Raw genomic sequence first — 19,944 nt, 5'->3', positions numbered from 1 at the left:
GGCCATAATGGACAATCTACATTCATTTTCTATGGAAATAATGTGTATATATTACATTTTTCTATAATTATTTCAATCACTGAGGATTCCCGATCTGATGACAGGGAATATTCAAGCATGTGAATCTATGAAAGATACCAATGCTGGAGAAATACAGTTACAGGTAAGTAACTACGACTTTCCCTGTGAAAACCAACCTAACCCTCCCCCGCCCTTTATGGACTACTGTAAGACATCTCCCCTCATTTTCCCCCATTCAATCTGCTACAGTACTGGGAGGAGGAAGAGGCAACTAGGAGTAGTGAGCACTAGTAAGTATTTTCACCACTCTAGTACTGAGACGAAGAAAACGACTAAGAAAGAGTACCATTGGGGAAGTCAGGCATGTTCCACAAATAGGCTGTATAGAGGCCAGGCAATCAAACCTTCTGACCCACACCTGTGAACCTTTAACACTCCTAGGGAGTATAAAAGGTGGGGCTGCACACTATGGAGGAGAGCAGGGAATGGAGAGAAGCATGTCTGAGCCAGGATTGGGAGCCGCGTGAGACCAGAGAAGGAGAGAGACACACCCAGGACGAGTGCGGGCCACGAGAGGGTCTAATTGTCCGGCTGAACTCCGGATGCCGACAACCACAGCGGGAAGCTGTGCTCTGCCAAGGCCGACAGCCGCAGCAAGCAGGAGAACGAGGGAAGCTCTTGGTGGCCGCTGTGAGAGAGGCAAAGCTTGTAGATCCAGGAGGATCAAACAGACACCTGACGAAGCAGTAGAGAGCAGTCGCGCACAGCCTGTGAGTACAATCCAGGAAAAACTCTCTCTGGGGTGCCCCGCTAATACTGACACCTAGCTGGGAATGATGAACGAACTGAAACAAGTAATCTGTGAATGACGAGTGATCTGAAAGTAATGGGACATAGTCCTGAATAATATATTGAACACTTTTGAAAGCCAAGCAAGTAATGAACACTTTAGAATTAGATTTTATGCAAATATTGAATACCAAACTGAATGAAAATGTTGCGTGCAAAGCTACAAGCGGATGAAAGTTAAATGGGAAAGTGTCCATTTGAAAGCAAGCGTACGAAATAAGAGCGCAAGTATGAAAGAGCCTGACAGAAAGGTGGGGAATAAATGAGACCTCCAGAAAGTGAACTTTATGAATGAATAAAGTGCGGCAAGGCCAAAGACTGGCATAGGATGTGTGACACGTCTCAGGAGGATAGCTCAGGGGCAGCGTGCTCACCTTGGAAGCAAGACCACGCGGAGCAACACAGGTTCGATCCCCGGGTCCGCGCTTAGACACCTCTGGGTATTAAGCGCGTTATAAATAGGAATTACACATTGTGGCAAAGCCAAGAGGCTAACCAGGAGAAGCCAGGAGAGGGAGGCTGCACATAAAGCTAAGAGGCCGAAAAGGAGAAGCTAAGTGAATGTGAATCTGTACACAGGGGCAAATACAGAAGAGCCTGTGTGGGCTGAAGTGCCTAGGGTTCCTGGTTGCGCGACCTATGATGGGTGGACTGTGTGGTCTGACAATCGCGCCTAGACCAGAGAACCCTCAATTGTGAAAACCAAAGACATTGTTAAACAAACCAAGAAGGAGCGTGTTAAGTGAACTGTGAATGCAATCCAGAAGGAGTGTCATGTTGACCTGGAGTTGTGTTGAACATTGTAAGATTGAAATCAAGTATAAGTTGATTCGTTGCAGTCTTGGGGAAGGGAACCCTGACACTTGATGAACTGCAATGCTGTCTTGAGGATGAAGCCCCCAAGACCCTTTTGTGTTGAACTGTGTTGCCTTGAACTTGTGAAACGGAACCCCAAGGATTTGAGGAACTGTTTGAACTTGGGAAAGGTATTCTTGAGACTTTTGTGTAAGTTTCTTGTACTTGGGAGGGGGAGCTGAAAAGGAAGCTAGGAGCTGGAAGAAGCTTGGAACTTTGTTTTGATCACCATTTCTTTTATTGACATCCTGTTAGGCAGAATCCTGTGCAGTTCCCTTAGGGAGCACTACAGAAGATTAAGACTACAGGTATATGCAATACATCCCCTTTGGTATCAGTTTGTAGCACAAAGATTTAGTTGGTAGCTGTGGCTAAGCACTCAGACTTATCTCAAAAGGGAGATGAGCAGTATTCAGGGTTTACACATTAGGACTACCATACTATGGAACAAGGAAACACTGACCAAAGCTTGGTATCAAAAAGAATATATATATTTATTTTACACACTCTGATGTTCATACACATCACTATTAATAAAAGCAAGTTAATTCAGTCAAGAAAAGTATACACAACACCCTATTTAAATTGTAGACAAGTTTGAGCAGGAGTGAAAACTGAGCAAAACGGCACAGTGAAAACCAAGCAGAAATGGCACTCGTAACAATTTCTCAAAAGGGAGGGAAAGGCCAAGTTATACAGGAATATACTCTTAAACACACCAGAAACACTTCCCAAGAAGATTGTGAGCAAGTTAAGCAAGGCAGTACTTTAGAATGTATAATACTGAGGTGAAAACCGAGCCAAATGGCACTTCACAAGTTTAAAAAGAGGGAGGAAAAAGGTGGTTATAAGAGTTAGGTGCACCAACACATTTCTAGGTGAGAAGCAATCTAGAGAAGGCAGTTGTAACAGATTTAGCCAGAGTCAATAGGCCTGTGCCAGAGTCAGTGGTACAGGGCAAAGTGCCCAGGAGCAAAATGTTCTTGAAGCTGCAGTCAAGTCTTTGTTAAACGATTCGAAAAGGCGGTTCCAAAAGGTGAAAGACAATGTTAGATGATAGGGGCGTCCAACCCAGTAGGTAAGTAAAGTATTTAAAACACCTTTAGCAGTGCCCAACGAAAAGGGAGGCCTGGCGTAACAATGTACCTTAAAAGTGGAAGAGGCTCCTGCGGTGGAGGTAGTTCCTGGCAGTTCCTGCCGTTTGGGAGATCCAGCAGAGGAAGAGAGGCTCTCGTCGTGGAGGAAGTGTCGAGTTACTGCACTGCCCAGGGATGAAACCAGCTGCGGTGCTGCCAAACGAATAAAAGGTATGCTCCTTTAAATCGTGGTCCGGGTGCCTGGCTATCCAGTCTCCTAGTGCTTGGCACTGGCAATTCGACCAAGGCAGGTCCTGCAAGGCGATTGGCGAACTGGTTGGTCCCACCAGCTCAAGGGAAGAAGACTCTTGCAGGTGAAGATCTTCTCGAGTTGTTGGAGAAAAGTGGTGAGGATCTGCAGCAGGGCTTCACCGGTGGTTCAGTCGTTGCAGATGTCTTTGGCTTCTCTCCTCTCCGGCTTCTTAGTTCCAGTGGCGATGTCTTGTCCTCCAGTCCTCAGGACCCTTGCTTTTATGCAGCAAGACCCCCATTCATACAGCCTAGCTGTCACTCATACAGTGGGGTGGCTCTCCTGGCGGGAGAACACCCCAGCCTATCAGGGCAGGGTGCGACTTGGGTTGCGTAGGCAACCCTGTCCAGGGTGCTTATTCCCCCTCCCACACATCCTGTCTACCCCAGACTCAGTGGTGCCTAGAGGAGGGCTTCTGTGCAGAAGCCTGCCAAAAGGACGAACAAAGGATCCCCGACCTGGGTTAGAACTATAGAGAAAGACACGAGAAAGAAATGAAATCAAAGTTCTGGCAAAAAAAACCTACTGGAGTAAAGTTAATATTAAAATAAACCGGCGGTATGTTAGAGGCTGTCAGTAAAAGTGGTAGCCTCGAACAATGGGAAAATCCCATAGGAAAATATTTGCGGTCGAATATTTACGGTAGTAACCACTGCCACCAGCCAGAAACTTTTGAGAGAAGGACTGTACGGTACTCACTCGAAAAATGAACACTAGGGAAAAACTATTAACCCTTCCCAGTACCTCCATAGTAAGATGGGTTGTACTGGTTTTGTTCATAAGATTTGACTAGTAAAGTCAATGGGGACTTTACATGCCCTGGGAGACAGTAGTCAGTCCCACGGTATGGAGCCTATGTTTGGGTGTCGCTACGACACCCCTGTCGTACGGCACAGAGGGTGCTGTGTACCACACATGTAAAAAGATGATTCCTTTGAGGGTGAGAAAAACCCCATAGACCATAAGCACACAAGGTAGCCTAAAACACACACTAGCAATCTGCCAAAGAGTGGGAAAAAAGGGTCTCACTCTTAGCAGGTTTAGTTGTGAGGGTATGGATAGGTTTTGGACACATATGTTTAAGATGAACTTTCTGACTCAAGCTTGCCTTAGTTTCTTTCGGGTAGGGAAATCCCACCTTCGCAAAGGGCAAGTTAGGCCTTCAACCATCCTGACATTTGATTGAATAAACTATTTTATTTTGAACTTTGAATCTGTTGTCTATCTTGCTTCATGATGCCGTCAGACCACCTCTTTGGTTGCCTCGTCGCTTGGATCTCCGAACCCAGTTGGAAGATCGGGTGCTCCACCCGAACCCGGAATCCCGCAACCTACATGTGTGGCTCTTGAGAGGATGAGATATGAATGGAATCTCTCTGAGGAGGTGCTTTGGGTGCAGCTGGCTGAACGCAGACCATCTGCAAGATCTCTGTAAGCGTGCAAGGGGAGAACATTTGAGGCATGGTGCAGGGAACACAAGATTGACCCCATCTCCTACCACAGCACTACAGTGATGGAGTTCCTTCTGTCACTGGCTTCTTCCGGCCTTCAGGTCATCACAGTCAAATGATACTAGGCGGCTTTGTCTGTGTTCAAAAGGTCTCCAGATCAAGGCTCGTTCTTCACGATCCCGGTTATGGACCATTCCTGAAGGGCCTTGTGAAAACGTTTCCGCCTATCCCTTTTGTTGCCCCTGATTGGGATTTGAACCTGGTTCTCAACTTTCTCATGGAAGCTCCTTTTGAGCCGTTACATTCTTGATTTTTGAGGCTGCTGACATTAAAGACAGCCTTTTTGGTTGCCATCACTTCGGCCAGACAGGGCAGCGAGCTGCAGGCCCTTTCTTGCAAACCACCCTTTCTTCATTTTTTTCTGGGAAAAAGTATCTCTGAAAGTGAGACCATGGTTCTTGCCTAAGGGGTTTCAGAATTCCATCTTTCTCAGGCAATAGATCTGCCTCTGTTCTACACACCCACCCACGCACCCCTCCAAGCAGGAGGGGCGTTTTCACCGGTTTCACCCCATGAGGTCTTTGAGATTCTCTGTAGCAAGAACGGCGGAATACAGAAAAACAGACCAGTTGTTCGTAGCTTACTCTATTTCCAGAAAAGACCTAGCTGATTTCCAGAAGAGACCTGGCTGTAACGAAACAGACAATATCATGATGGACTACATTGTCTATTTCAGCATGCTACCATACTGCAGGCAAAGAATTGCCTCCTGGGACTAAAGCCCATTCTACCAGAGGGGTTTCCACCTCTACGGCTCTGCAAAGGGGAGTACCGGTTAGGGACATATCCCGGGCTGCTACCTGGTCCTCGCTTCACACATTTACCAAGCATTACAGCCTGGACGTTGGCCGTGGGGCCGACGCTCGCTTGGGAAGGGCTGCGCTGTAGACATTTCTGCTGTAGAGCTTTTGGTCAACCTCCATTCCTTTCCACTGCTTTGGGAGTCTATCTGATGAGGAATCTGTAGGTGAAAAGTAATCAATAGAAGAAGAAATTACTTACCATAATGTTCTTTCTATGGATTCTTCTCCTGCAGATCCTTCATCACCCCTCCCATCCATCCCCACTAAGAAAGCATTGGCAGTAGGTGTCTGCCTGTTCTCAAGAGATGGGAGCTTCGGGTATGGTTCTAGGGTTGGTTGCTCTTCTTACTTGCAAGCCGCATTTCAATGGATTACCTTTCCCCCGCAGATTCCTTATCTGATAGATATTCCCTCCAGGTTCACTGCTTCGGAAAAGTTTTGACAGGGGGCGTAGTGGACCTTGACCCAGCCGTCGACCATCGATCCGTCTTGCTCGCCGTTGGACATGATGTCAGGCTTCGTATAAATTCATCACTACGCCCCAACCACAGCTCCTTTTTTTCTGCATGCTAACACGCTGCTTGGGAACACAGAGCTTTGACTCTCTCGATGTTTACATCAGAAACCGCACTTTTTTCTAAAATTCTCGACGCAAGAAGTTGGTTGCTCAGGTATTAGGTTTCAAACGGTGCTACGATTGTGGCACCAAGATGTCCATCACTGACTGACACAAGTTGTCTCTGGTGCCTCGGCATGGGTCAGGGGACTGACGGGTGTCAGTTGTGACCCAAAATGCAACCTAAATCCCTTCGCCATCGAGCTGGAAAACTCGCTCTGGATCGACCGACTGGCGCGGTCGATGGTTTGGTCTTCGGAGGAAGAAACTGAGGGGCACACCCCCGAGAAAGAACACAGGCGGAAGAAGAAACGGTCCCAGTGGAGGAGCTACTCTTCCTCATCCTGAAAGAAGAGAAGGCTTCACCGCTCCCGCCGGGACTCCGAGTCGTCGGATAAAGGTAAGCCATTGGTTGGGCCTTCCACCCGCCAAGAGTGGGCAGATTTCAAATCCAATGTTGCAAATCCGATTGCAATGTTCAAGCAGCATGCTGCAGTCAGTGTGGCTAACCCCCTCATGCAGCAAGCTTCGGAGCCAAGAGCGGCGCTCTGTATACCCAACCCCTCTAGTTCCCCGGTACCGACAATGTAAACGCTGATAAATCTTTCGACGTCAAGAGATCCAGTGAAAGCCAGATTAACCCTGTACATCCAAGGATATCAACGCTACAGCATCTCGATCGTGATCGACACCGACAGCCACCATGTCGGTGCTGGGAGACAAACCATTGACATCAAAGGTTGTAGAGAAAACATTTACCCTGCAACCTCAGTCCGAAATTTTCGATACCAGGCAGCTATCTTCAGTGGTCATGACGCCGATGACCAGAGGGATGTCGACCCGATTTACTTGGGTTCAGGAGGGGTCGATTATTTTGATGACAAGAATCAGCTTTTACAGCTGGCTCAAGGCCGCCAGGACGCCAGTGGTCTGGACACCTCTCCAGACCTTGAATTTCAGCAGTCCCAGCCCTATCTTCATAATACCTCTAAATTCAGGGCTCTGGTAGAAAGGGTGCGATTGCACTCATCAGTGGCGCCTGTACACAGTTGTGACCTTACCCGACATTTTAGATGAAGGCCTTAACACTGAACAGTAATATGCCTTTAAACCCTGCCATTGCCAATACTTTAGCAATTATGTGGCAAAACCCCTAATCCATCCCTCCCGTCACCTCCACCATTTCCAGGATATACAGACCGACCTGAAGAGGTATTAAGAGGAGACCCTTTATACATCTCCTCTCACCCTTCTCTGTAGGGACTTGTTATGCAGAATGCTATGGTCTCTTCTAGACCTGCATCTTCTACATCCATTCTGCCTCCTGACAGGGAAGCAAAAAAGTAGATGCCTTGGCGAAGAAGGCATTCACTTCAGGGGTCCTCAAAGCTACAACTCTGGCAAGAAGTTTGGCCAAGTACTCATTCGGTCAATGGACAGCAGTGGAAAATGTTGCTCAGTATGTTGTGGAAGGAGAAATGCGCGAGGGCTTCCACAGCTAGTGGAGGATATGATATTTTATTTATAGAGCACCTATACAAAAGTGTTTCAAGGGGTGACGAGGCAAGGGGGGAACAAGGGAGGATAAGACAGCGATCTTGCTAAGCTAAGGGACATCGAGATCGCACAAGTGCAGGAGAGGGAAGGGGAAACAGGGCAAGGGGAGGAGGAGAAGTGCGAGACATAGTATCAAGACATAGGAAAAGAAAGTGCGCTCAACAGGTGGTTGTGCAGGGGTTAAGTGCAGACAAAAGGTGATTAGGTAAGTGCAAGTGACAGGGACATTAGGGATGCAGAATACAGCCCCCAAGTGCAGAGTTGCCAGGAGGAAGTGCAAGTGTGCAACTGGGAGGGATGAACCTGGGTCTGAGATTCAGAGGGTAGCCAGGTAATCAGTGCATTTCTGGGCAAGAGTTCAGCAGGAAAGTGGAAGAAAGACGGCAGAAGCAAAAAGAAAAGTCTTGAGCTGCTTCTGAAACTGGAGATGGTTCTCAAGTTTCAGAGAGGCAGGGAGGCTGTTCCAGAGGGAGGCACCGGCCGAAGAGAGAGATCTGCCTCAACTCGTTGCTTAGAGAAGCGACTGGCCCTCAGGGAGTTGGAGGAGGAAGAGTGAAGAGCTTGAGAAGGAAGATACTTCTGAAGAGACAGCTGGAGGTATTTTGGTCCCAGGCCCCAGAAGGCCTTGTGGACAATGCAAAGGGTCTTGAATGTTATCCTTGCAGCCACTGGGAGCCAATGAGAGATTTCAGTGCTGGAGAGATACGATCCATGGGCTTAAGGCCAAGAACAAGTCTTGCTGTCCTGTTCTGGATGAGTTGCAGGGGACGGAGAGTAGAGGAGGGTAGATTTAAAAAGAGGCTGTTACTGTAGTCAAGCCTAGAGAGAACCGGAGCTTTGGAGACAGTGAGCTTCTGGGGGAAGGAGAAGAAAGGAAGAATACCTCTGAGGAGGTGCAGTTGGTAGTTTGACTTCTTAGAGACTTCAGAAATGTGAGGGGAGAAGGAGAGGGTGGAATCAAAGATAACCCTGAGGTTCTTCGCCTCACAGGTGGGAGTAGGAAGGGGGCCAGGCCAGGCTGGCCAGAGGGTGGCGGGAAAGGTGGGTGCAGGTGTGCCGATGAGGAGGATCTCTGTCTTACTGGCATTCAGGCTGAGATTGTTGGTGGCACACCACTCCTGGATTGCAGCCAGACAGCCATGGATAAGTGAAGGAGAAGAGGCAGCAGAGGGGAGCCTGAAGGCGAGCTGGGTGTCATCCGCATAGCACTGAAAGTTGGAGCAGAGAGCAGCTGTGCGGTGGGCAAGGGGTGCCAGATATTGGTTGAACAACCAGGGAGAGAACATCACAGCTGGGCTGGAGAGAGAGATAAAGGAGGGGAAGGACCCAAGTTGGACCTGGGAGGGTCGGTCGGAGAGGAAAGAAGTGAGCCAGGCCAGTGCCTGATCGGTGATACCCACATTATCACGGAGCCGGTGGAGCAGGATGGTATGGTTGACCATGTCAAAAGCAGAAGAGAGATCCAGTAGGATGAGGACAGAGGGGAGGTTAGAATCAAGGTTTGGAAGCAGGTCTTCACGGCTGTTCAGGAGAGCTGTTTCCATGCTTCTGGCTGCTCTGAAGCCAGACTGATGGTCATGAAGACAACCAACAGATTCAGTGTGAAGATTAAGCTGGGAGATGGCTACCTTTTCCAGTAGTTTGCCCAGGAAAGGAGTGATAGAGGTCAGGCAATAATTAGCCGGAAGGGAGGGGTCAGCTGAGGGTTTATTGAGGAGAATGCCTAAGGGGTGAGGGGAAGGTTCCAGAGGTGAAAGAGTGGTTGCAGAAGTCAGCCAAGGCTGGGGCGAGGGTGCCAATGTGGTCCTTGATGGTTTTGGAAGAACAGGGAAGAACTTGCTTAGAAGAGGTTTTCATAGATCGGACTTGTATAGAAACCTCATCTGGGGAGAAGAGAGGAAAGGCAGAGGGAATGGCTGCGACGGTGTCGGAGGAAGAGGAGAATGTGGAGGGAGAAGCAGAGTGTGTGGACAGGACAGAATGTCCTGGGTTTTAGAGATGAAGTGAGAAGCCAGTGCCGTACAGAGGGCCTGGGAGGGGACAGGAGAGGTAGAGACTGTGGAAGGATTGGCAATTCCTTGCAGATTTTAAAGAGTTTGGCCGAGTTGTTAGATGTTGCAGAGATGCAGGCTTGGATGTGAGCTCTCTTCTTGGTAAGGACAGAGAGTCGGTATTGCCTTTGAAGCGGCAGGCCAGTTTGTCAGAGGATGTACATGATGCCAGCCATTTCCTCTCAGCCACCCTACACTTGCGTTTAAGGGTGACAAGGTCAGAGTCGTACCAGGAGTTGCAGAAGGGGGAGAGAAAGATGTGGCGAAAGCCTCAACTGACACACCCCCATAGGTCGAATGACTGAGAAGGTGGGTGGCAATTTGGGGGTAGGATTGGCCTGGTGGGGCGGGGGGGTGTGTGTGTGTGTGTGTGTGTGTGAGAGAGAGAGAGAGTGAGAGAGAGAGAGAGAGAGAGAGAGAGGTCAGAGGAGATCAAAACATCAAGAGTGTGCCCTGCTGAGTGAGTCGGGCCAGAGGGTAGAATAGAGAAAGTCGCAGAAGTCGTGAAAGAGTCAGAGGGGTCACGAAAGAGACCCGTGGCGGGATCCAGATGAATGTTGAAGTCTCCAGGGAGGAGGAGTTGAGTGGTCGAGGCCAGGAGGGAGGAAAAGCGGTCCACCCACTCTGGGAGGAAGGAGGTGATCTGACCAGGTGGCCGGTAGATAGTGGTGAATGTGAGAGAGTGGCCTGGACAGAGAGAAAGCCAACAGACAAGGCATTCGAAGGAGGAGTCGGCCTGCATAGGAATGATGGAGGCAGGGATCCTCTCTGGAAAGATCAAGGCTACACCACCAACGGCACTGTTGGATCTGGGCATGGAGAGGATCTTGTAGCCATCAAGGAGGAGAGTGTCAAAGCTCGTGACAGAGCTGGCTGTGAACCATGTTTAGGTGAGATCAAGGACATCAAGGTCCAGGTCTTCCAGGAGATGGCATATGTCAGAGGAGTGTTTGACAGCTGAATGAGAGTTAAGAGTGGTGAGGTGGAGAAGGTTGCCATCCTTGAAAGACTTCCACGGAGGGGTACAAATTAGACGTACACCCTGCGGAGGCGAAGAAAGAGCCCGAGGGAGGGCGGAGGAAGTAGGAGGAGAGGACAAGGTAGCCAAGTGGGAGAAGGAGGGTGCCAGAGAGGTGGCAGAGGGTGGAGGCAAGGAAGCCGAAGTAGGGAGAAGGGGGTGTGATTCTGGAAATGCATCGGAGGGACAGGGCCTCCATATCCTTGTCCTTTACTGCTTTTTATCGTGTGTTCTGTCATGTTTTCCGTGCATGAGTTCAGGTGGGACTCCTGGCGGTGCAGCTCTCTCTCTTTTGGTCTGGTGAACAGACCTGTGGGATACCCTTATGGCACCCATGGGTGGGGTTGCAACCCTGTGCCCCTAGTGTATGTTTTTGGCCACCTGTGGGTGGTCCGCAGAGCAGGGTATGGGCTGGTGGCAGCTCTATGCTGAATTTGACAGGTGCACAGAGTATCCTCCATTTTGGGATACCCCGGCCCTGCCATTGGGATCCGTTGATTCCTGATGGAAAACAAGATGGCCCCTGTGGCCTCTTGCTTTCTATTACCCATTAACTTGTTTTCCCAAAGTCCTGGGAAGCCCTGGCTCTGTCCCTTCCCCCTGACTTGCTGTTGGATGGAAATGCCATATATGGTGTTGTTGTGAAGGCCCGGCCAGACTAGCTGGAGCCTTCCCGGTGATGTATGTTGTGGGTACCTCCTGTGGGCGGGACCTGGGTGAATAGAGTGTGAGACGAATATGCATTCTGTGCTGGGGATGTCTAGCATCTGGTGGTTGACACAATGACTGAGACAGCCCTGCCCGAAACCAGTATGAATGCAGCGTGGAGTGTTGAATGGCTCGGTACTTGTCCCAATACACATAACTTGTTGTGAGTGTCTGGAGAGAAATGAATGGCCTGAATAACTTGTGTGCCTGATTGGCTGCCTGCCTGCATGAATGCCCTTAGTCGTGATTGGATGCTTGAGTGTGACCCAGCGGAACGAATGGGAGATCAACAGTATATCTGGGGACCTCTCACTGCTAGGAATCGTGTTCAGAAGCTGAAGTCCACTACGACGAGTAACTGGAGTAACTGAAGCTTGACCTTGAAGCCCCGCTGGACGAGAAGAAGTGCTGTTGCTCTCCTTCACAATCTGAAAGCTGCTGTGCCTCCAAGGACTGACCCAGAGAGGACCTGGTAAGGCGCCCTCTTCCCGAGCTACGAGGGACCATCGTGCACAGCTGATCTTTGCCAAAGCTCCCTGGTAGACAGACCTTCGACAGGCTGCCGACCCGAGACGGGGACTGCCGCCCCGAGACGAGGACTGCTGCGAAATCTCAGAGACGCACTCGGACTGTTGTCTGCCACTGTCGACGACCGCTGTCGCTGACCGGAGCCGCCGTGCTCCCGTTTTGCCTAAGAACTTCCATTGATCATCGGACGCTCTCGTCTGCATCGTCACGCGTTTTTCTCCCGCTGGAGAAGGCCCGACCGTCGACGCGCCGAGGAGCATCCGCCGGTGGGTTTCCCGCCACCAAAAGACCACAGAGACGCCGACGACTCGATGTCCTTGCTGGGCCACAGTTCTTCATCATCTCTTTGCGGTCCCGAACTATCGTCACTGAGATGCCCAGCACGCCTCTTCCTTGCAGGACGCCATCGCTCTGTCGTCGACGAGCACCGCTAGGAACGAAGCTGCCACTTCACTGCCGTAGTTCAACCTGTTCACCGTCGGACGTTCGACGACCTGTGAATCCTGCCTTAAAGGGAGGGCACTCAAGAAGGGCCGTCGATTCCCCGACACCGAACGCCAAGTTCCCCCGACGCCTCTCGACGATCCATGGCTCCTGCTTTAAAGGAAGGCACTCAAGAAGGATCGGTCGACGCATCTGCGGAGAACTCTACTCCACCAGCTACATTGGGGGGTAAAACCTTAATAGGAGGAAGTAAGACTATTGAACATATGGACTGGGCTTGTGCTTTATATCTTTATTTACAGGTTGCCCTGGTGGGGGGATCTCCACACAGAACTGTGCCTAGTGGTAGGGGTCAGCATTCTGCCTACTGTTTCAACCATCTTGCGTTCCTTCCTATCTCTATTGCTGGTTTCCTCGTTATTGATCTGTGTGACATTTTAACCGTACAGTTGATGAACTTTAATGAGATTCGATAACATTGGTGGTACCACTTTAGAATTGTATATATTTATCATTATTGACTTCCGAGTATAAAGTGCGTTATTGTGATTGTGTACATACCTTTGAATATTAATTATATAAAGACTGTGTTTTCAGTAATACAGTGTGTGGGCATTCCTTTGTGGGGGCTCGGGGACTACAGTGTACTTAAGAACCAGCCTGCATCACCTCCTGAGAAGCTAGGCCTTGATTGCTCGACTACGTTACCCATAATAGAGAATCTTGGCTGGGGTCCTCTGTGCCTCTCCTCTACCATATAGAGAGCGGAAGTACAGACACCCCCTACCAGTATTTACAGGGGGATACAGCAGGAGAAGAAAGGAAATTGATAAGTCACAGGAAACGTCTGTCACAGAGGAGGAGGTTGGCATGCTGGCCTTGGATCAAGACGGTGCCATTGAGGTAAACATTAATGATGACCTTAGAGTAGTGGAAGGAAGCCAGGAGGGCCTCCCAGCGGGTGCCACCATTAATGGGAGAAGAAGAGAAAGGAGAGAGCACAGAGACTATATGAAGAGTCCATAGGGCTGGCGAGGGAAAGACAAAGAGGATGTTGGTGAGAGTCTGTCTGGAGGAGGCGCTGGTGTAGGTATCAGCGATAGGGAGGCCAGGGTTGGAGACCAGGATATCCTTTTTTAATTTCTTCCTACCAGACTTAGTGAGAAAGGTGGGCTAGTCGATGGTGAAACAGTTGGAGAAGATAGGAGAAACGGAGAGAGCCATAGATGATGTGGAGGAGGTTGAGGAGAGTGAGGGAGCTAGTTGAGGATGAGAGAGGTGTGGAATGGGGGTGCAAGCAGAAGAGACAGAACAGGACAGGAACAACACTGCATTATGAAACACAATGAAGCCCCTCAGCACAGCTAAGTTCGAAAATTAAACAGTGCAGGATCAAACACAATGCAGTGTGTGAGCACTAGGCACAGCCACATTCAAATTGGCAGGACAAGGAGAAAGAAAACAGTCCTGCAGCTAGGGGAGATATGGAAGATGGTCGAAATAGATATTTGAGAGAGCCAACCTTCACAGAAGTTAGGTCTTCATTGATTTCCAGTGTCCCAAGAATATGGAGTTGACCTCAGCTTCCATGTGCACTTGGTAGGGGGTGCAGGGAGCCCCCAGACCTGTCAGGCAACGGACAGGGGAACAGACAGGGCCTTAGGATGTGGCCCTTCGGCAAGGGCTGGGGGCCGGATGGAAAGAGGTGGCCAGGCAATCACTGTGAACGGGCCTGGACATCACCGACTATGCAGGCCGATCTATGGCGTCAGCCATAACACTAAGAAGGCAGGCGTACTTAAAAACCTCTGGTTTTTCGCCTAATGTCCAAGTCAAGCTTCTGGACATGCCCTTTGAGGACGATCTTCTTTTCGTCCAGAAAGCCGACGATTCCTTAGAGAAATTTAAGGAATCCAAAATCGCAGCCAGTCAAACCTGAATTCAGCTTTGTCTCTAGGGCACGGGGCTACAGGAGATATGCTCCTTACGGCATGAAAGTATAGCTCCCACAGGCCAGGCAAGGGCAGAAGCGTTTCTCGCGCTCGTGAAGGGGTTGAGGGGCTTATACAGGTCAACAGGCAGCGTCAGCGGCGGGGCGACCCAGCCTCCGAAGCTGCTTTGATTTTCCCCTCTCACAGCGGACCGGCTGGAGGACGGTTGACTGAGCATTTGCTCCAATCGTAGGAAATTGCTTCCGATGCCTGTGCTCTACAGCTTACTCAATGGGGTTATTGTCTGCCATTTGTAAGAAAACCACCTGACAGACCGCCCCCACCTCCAATCCAACTTGGACAGGAGCTCCAGGAAGAACTGAGAACCCTGTTGCTGAAGGGTGCTGTGGAAGAGGTACCGTCCAAGCAGGGAGGATCGGGTTGGTGTTCCCGGTATTTCCTGGTACCCAAGAAAGGAGGTCTCAGTCCCATTCTGGACCTCAGGGCCTTGAACAAGTTCTTGAGGAAAGACAAATTCAGGATGGTGACATGGAGAGAGATTCTCCACGCTCTCGAACTACAGGACTGGCTGGTGTCGATAGACCTACACGACGCCTATTTCCATGTGCCAATCCATCGAAAGCACAGGAAGTTCCTAAGGTTCACCATAGGAGATATGCACTATCAGTACAAGGTGGTTCCCTTTGGTCTAACCTCCGCCCCAAGGGTCTTCACCAAGCTCATGGTGGTAGTTGCGGCTCACCTCAGGAGATCCGGGGTCCGCGTATTTCCATATCTGGATGACTGGCGGATCCGAGGGAAGTCTGTAGTGCAGGTCTTGTCCCATTTAGAGGACACCTTCTCCCTAAACTTAAAGATGTCCCACATGACACCAGTCCAGCGGCTCCAGTTCATCGGAGCAGTCTTAGATACCCAGGTGGGGAAGGCCTTCCCTCCCGAGGAGAGAGTAGTCTGCTTGACCCAGATGGACGACTTTTTCCGGAACCATGCCACTATACCAGTGGCTTCCTTCCTCTGCCTCCTAGGCCTCATGGCCTCCTGCATTTTTCTAGTGTCAGAGGCCGGATTGTGCATGAGATCCCTGCAATGGCTACTGAGGGATCAGTGGTCTCAGTACCACGGTTCTCTCTCTGATCTACTCAGGGTGTCCGCATCAGTGGTCGCCCTGTCCTGGTGGGCGGACTGCAAAAGTCTTTTGGCGGGGAACCCTTCTGGCCTCCTTCCCCTCAGACCTGAGTGGTCACGGATGTGTCTTTGAAGGGTTGGGGCGCTCCCTGCGAGGATTTGCAGGTGAGCAACCTCTGGTCAGCGACAGAAGCCAGGTGGCAGATCAACAGGCTAGAATTGCGAGCTTTCAGGTTTGCCCTGACAGCATTCGCCCTGTCTTTGCAGGGGAAACATGTCCTCGTTCTGATGGATATCACAGTGGCAATGCACTATCAACAAGCATGGTGGTTTGCACTCCCGCACTCTCTGCACAGAGGCGATGATGCTTTGGTTCTGGTTGCTGGGGAACAGGATCTTGGTGTCGGGAGTTCATCTGGCGGGCACAGACAATAACTTGGCAGATGCTCTGAGCAGGAGAGCCCAGTCTTGCACGAGTGAGAAGTGCGCCAGGAAGTGCTAGAGCACGTCTTTCCTCCCCGGTGTATCCCACCAGTGGATCTGTTCACGACAGAGTTCAACAGAAATGCGAACAGTTTTGCTTGAGGGAATTCCCAGCGAACGGTGCACTGGGGGATGCATTTCTGGTGAATTTGACCTTCCCTCTCCTTTACGCATTCCCTCTGATTCCTGTCATTCCATGGGTTCTCCGGAGGTTGAAGAGGTTTCGAGTGACCAGGATCTTGATCGCCCCGGACTGGGCGAGGAGAACGTGGTATTCCGGCCTCTTGGATCTGTCCATTTGTCCACCTCATCGGTTGCCTCGGGGTCGGGATCTCCTAACCCAGTCGAAAGGTTGGATACTCCATCCAGCCCCGAAATCCCTCAACCTACATGCGTGGCTCTTGAGAGGGTGAGATATGAGGAAGTACTTTGGGTGTTGCTGGCTGCACGCAGACCACGTACAAGATCTTTGTATGCGTGCAGATGGAGAAGATTTGAGACGTGGTGCAAGGCACGCAAGATTGACCCCATCTCTTGTTCCACCACTACAGTGATGGAGTTCCTTCTGCAGGCCTTCAGGTCACCACAGTCAAAGGATATTTGGCTGCCTTGTCTGTGTTTAAGAGATCCCTGGATCAAGGTTTATTATTTATGATCCTGGTAATGGCACAATTCCTGCAAGGCCTTGTAAATAAGTTTCCGCCAACGCCCTTTGTTGTCCCGGATTGGGACCTTTATCTGGTTCTGACATTTTTTATGGCGGCTCCTTTTGATCCTATGCACTCTTGTCCCTTACGGCTTCTCTCTTTGAAAACATCCTTCTTGGTGGCTATTACATCCGCTAAGCGGTGAGTGAACTTATGCTGTAAGCCACCCTTCCTGCGTTTTTTGTCCGGGAGAAAGTTTCACTGAGGGTAAGATCTGACTCCCTCCCCAAGGTTGTCTCAGAATTTCACCTGTCGCAGTCCATCGACCTTTCGGTCTTCTAGCCTCCTCTGCACTCTTCTAAGCAGGAGGAATGGTTGCATCGCCTAGTCCCGAAGAGGGCATTGAGTTATATCGCCAGGGCAGCTGATTTCAGGAGAGCTGACCAGCTCTTCGTGGCCTTTTCCTTAGCCTGTAAGGGCTGCCCATAACCGAGCAGACTTTATCCCGATGGATAATTTTCTTCATATATGAATGCTACCAATCTGCTGGGAAGGAATTGGCAGCAGGCATCAGGGCCCATCGACAAGGGGAGTCTCATCATCCACAGCATTGCAGAGGGGAGTCCCTGTCCGGGAGATTTGTCGTGCTGCAACATGGTCATCCCTGCATACCTTTGCAAAGCACTACAGTCTGGATGCGGCTTGTGCATATTTGGCAGGGCAGTGCTGGAAAATGTCTTGGTATAACTTTCTGCCTGCCTCCTTCATTTACTGCTTTGGGAGTCTTATCAGATGAGGAATCTGCAGAAGAAAGGCAATCCATTGAAGGAGAAATTACTTACCGTAATGTTCTTTCTATTGATTCTTTTCCCGCAGATTCCTCCTCACCCCTCCCATTCATCCCCGCTCATAAAGTCGGTAGTTAGCGCAGATCTTCTCTTTCAAGTTGACTTGGTGATGGTCCTCTGTGTCTGTTTTCTGTCTTCCTGCAACAGTTTTTTAAAACAAAGATTTTCTAACGCTACTTGTAGTGTTTGTTCAATTGTTCCTCCTCCGGAGGTCTATAGTTACTTTCTTTTTAAGGGCTCACTAGCCCGTTTGTTCTCGGTTTTCCTATGCAACGTGTGGTGCTCGGGGTGGAGGGGAACTGAGGTTGGGGTGTAGTGACATGGTTTTATACGACGCCTGACGTCACGTCCGGAGCCGACGACCAGACGCCGAGCAAGACGTATCGATGGTTGACAGCCAGGTCGAGGTCTGCTATGACCCCTGTCGAAAATGTTCCAAAAGCAGCGAAGCAGGAGGGAACATCTATCAGATTAGGAATCTGCTGGAGAAAAATCCATAGAAAGAACATTATGGTAAGTCATTTCTCGTCCTCTCTCTTTAAAAAAAAAAAAGACAAAAATGTGTCTGAGATTCTGAATATCCAGACTGGGATCCTTGTTTTTCTAATCCTTTGGCTGGCTGGCCATTCTTTGTCTAATTGGTTTTCCTCTGCAGGGACTGAGCTTGGGGGGAAAAAAGGTGGGATCTGAGGTAGGGGGCTTAGTGACGCAGTATATATATACGACGCACAACGTCATGTCCGGAGCCGACGATCGAGCAACAAGTCAAGGCGCATCGACGATCAACGGCTGAGTCAAAGTCTGCTACGCCCCCTGTTGACGTTTTTTCCGAACAGCTAAAGCTGGAAGAGGATATCTGTCCGATCAGGTATCTGAAGGAGAAGAATCCATAGAAAGAACATTACGGTAAGTAATTTCACCTTCTTGTTATTGTCAAGTTTACAGATTGAATTGCTCACATCACAGTCAGAAAGTAACTCTTCCGAAGCAAGGCCTGCATCTTGCTTAACAGTGATATTGACCACAGGTTTTACTGTATATTTATGAGCTCAAACTCCATATATTCTAAACTTGGGCAAAAATGAATGTGAACTTTTAAAACAATATTTAATGTAATTATTTGAAACAGTTGGAACTGAGTCTTGCAGAAAAAGAGGAGCAGTTATTGGAGAAAGACTTCATCTATGAACACGTTTCAAGACTTGCAGACAGAATCCGCAAAAAAGCTGAGAACGGAAAGCAGGACACACTTTTGCTAGCTAAAAAGGTGAGTCGATCTAGTTTCAGTTGCCTAACCCCTTTGAACTTGCTTCATTGTGTTCTTGAAAAGCAATGTATTTGATAAAATGGTTGCAAAGAGATTGATGATACAAAAACTGAAAATAAATGAAACTTATGACACAAAATATGATTATTCTGGCAGCAACCCAAGGTTATTGTGCTTGCTAGATTCTGGAGTACTTTTTTCAGTGGAGCATTGCATTTTAGAGAGAACTAATTATTATCAATCCAAAAGCCAACAGTAGGTGTTAGAAAACATAGGTAACTAACTTTGTTGCTGTCCAAGAGCAACATGAATGATTACTTAATAAGTGGTTTTCAAAGCATCTCAAGCCTTTACTCGCTTAAGAGTAATGTGCCCGTTGGAAGAAAGGGTATTATTGCATGTTGATACTTGATGAATATGCATTTATTTAGTTGTGCACTACATGTTGCCATTTGGCCTTGTCAGATCGCCAACATTTCAAACGGATGTTGTAATGATGGAAGTTTGGATACCTATTTAATCAGTTAGGGTGTTCATCAAATGAAATGGGAACAAGGAGCAATAGGTTTTCCTGATTGGTTGAACCCAATCTTTTAGCAGAGGGGTGGTCATACCCCTACTCACTTCCTAGCCCAGGAATGCCCATGTTCTAAGAACAAGATGAAACTATGGGCACCTCCTAATCAGGACGCTGGATGCCTCATGCCCTCTAAGTGTATTTCTATCACCATTGACTGTGAGCCAATTATGGCACCTGCCTGTAGTGTTATGGGGGATAGCATGGGCATTGTGAGAAAAAAGCCTCTCTCAACATGCTTCTCTGGGAATTATTTGCAAGACCCAGCGTTTTCCACCTTATTCTCTAGGGCTGCAGTTGCCTCTGTAATGGGCAAATAGATTCTAATGCTGATAGGAGGAAGTAGTCCCACCTGAAGGCAATACAAGAACTATGAGTGAGTACCATGTGTGCAGGGGAGTGGAACCAGGATCGATTACTATGCTCAATTGTTCAGGAGAAAAGGTAAGGCGCATTCCAAAAACACCAGTAGGTACAGCTTCTGGTGCAAGCATGACATTCAGTAGGACTGATACAACATTAAAACTCAGTCGGCTGAACAGTAAATGTAAATCACAAATGGATGATTGTTTCTCATAGCAACATTTAACCTCACTCCACACCTTCCATGTCTTTTGCATTATGCTCCAAAGTCACATGTTCAACACATGGTTTGTTTCTGTGTATATTGGTTCAATGGTAGGCATAGCAGCTGAAAT

At 49.1% G+C, this 19,944-nt stretch overlaps 1 protein-coding gene across 1 annotated transcript in view; it reads left to right on the top strand.

Annotated features, from left to right (window-relative positions):
- Nucleotides 1-19,944, top strand: part of CCDC146 (coiled-coil domain containing 146) — a 1,748,551-nt gene that overhangs the window by 1,602,495 nt on the left and 126,112 nt on the right. The window contains exon 19 of the mRNA XM_069628051.1: nt 18,532-18,669. Within this exon, the coding sequence (XP_069484152.1) occupies nt 18,532-18,669 (138 nt within the window). The remainder of the gene's footprint in view (nt 1-18,531; nt 18,670-19,944) is intronic.

The sequence above is a fragment of the Ambystoma mexicanum genome, chromosome 12 (genome assembly GCF_040938575.1).
Source record: "Ambystoma mexicanum isolate Mex_15411 chromosome 12, UKY_AmexF1_1, whole genome shotgun sequence".
Taxonomy (NCBI): domain Eukaryota; kingdom Metazoa; phylum Chordata; class Amphibia; order Caudata; family Ambystomatidae; genus Ambystoma; species Ambystoma mexicanum.
The sequence above is the reverse complement of the archived record's forward strand: the minus strand, read 5'-3'. Positions and strand labels throughout refer to the sequence as shown.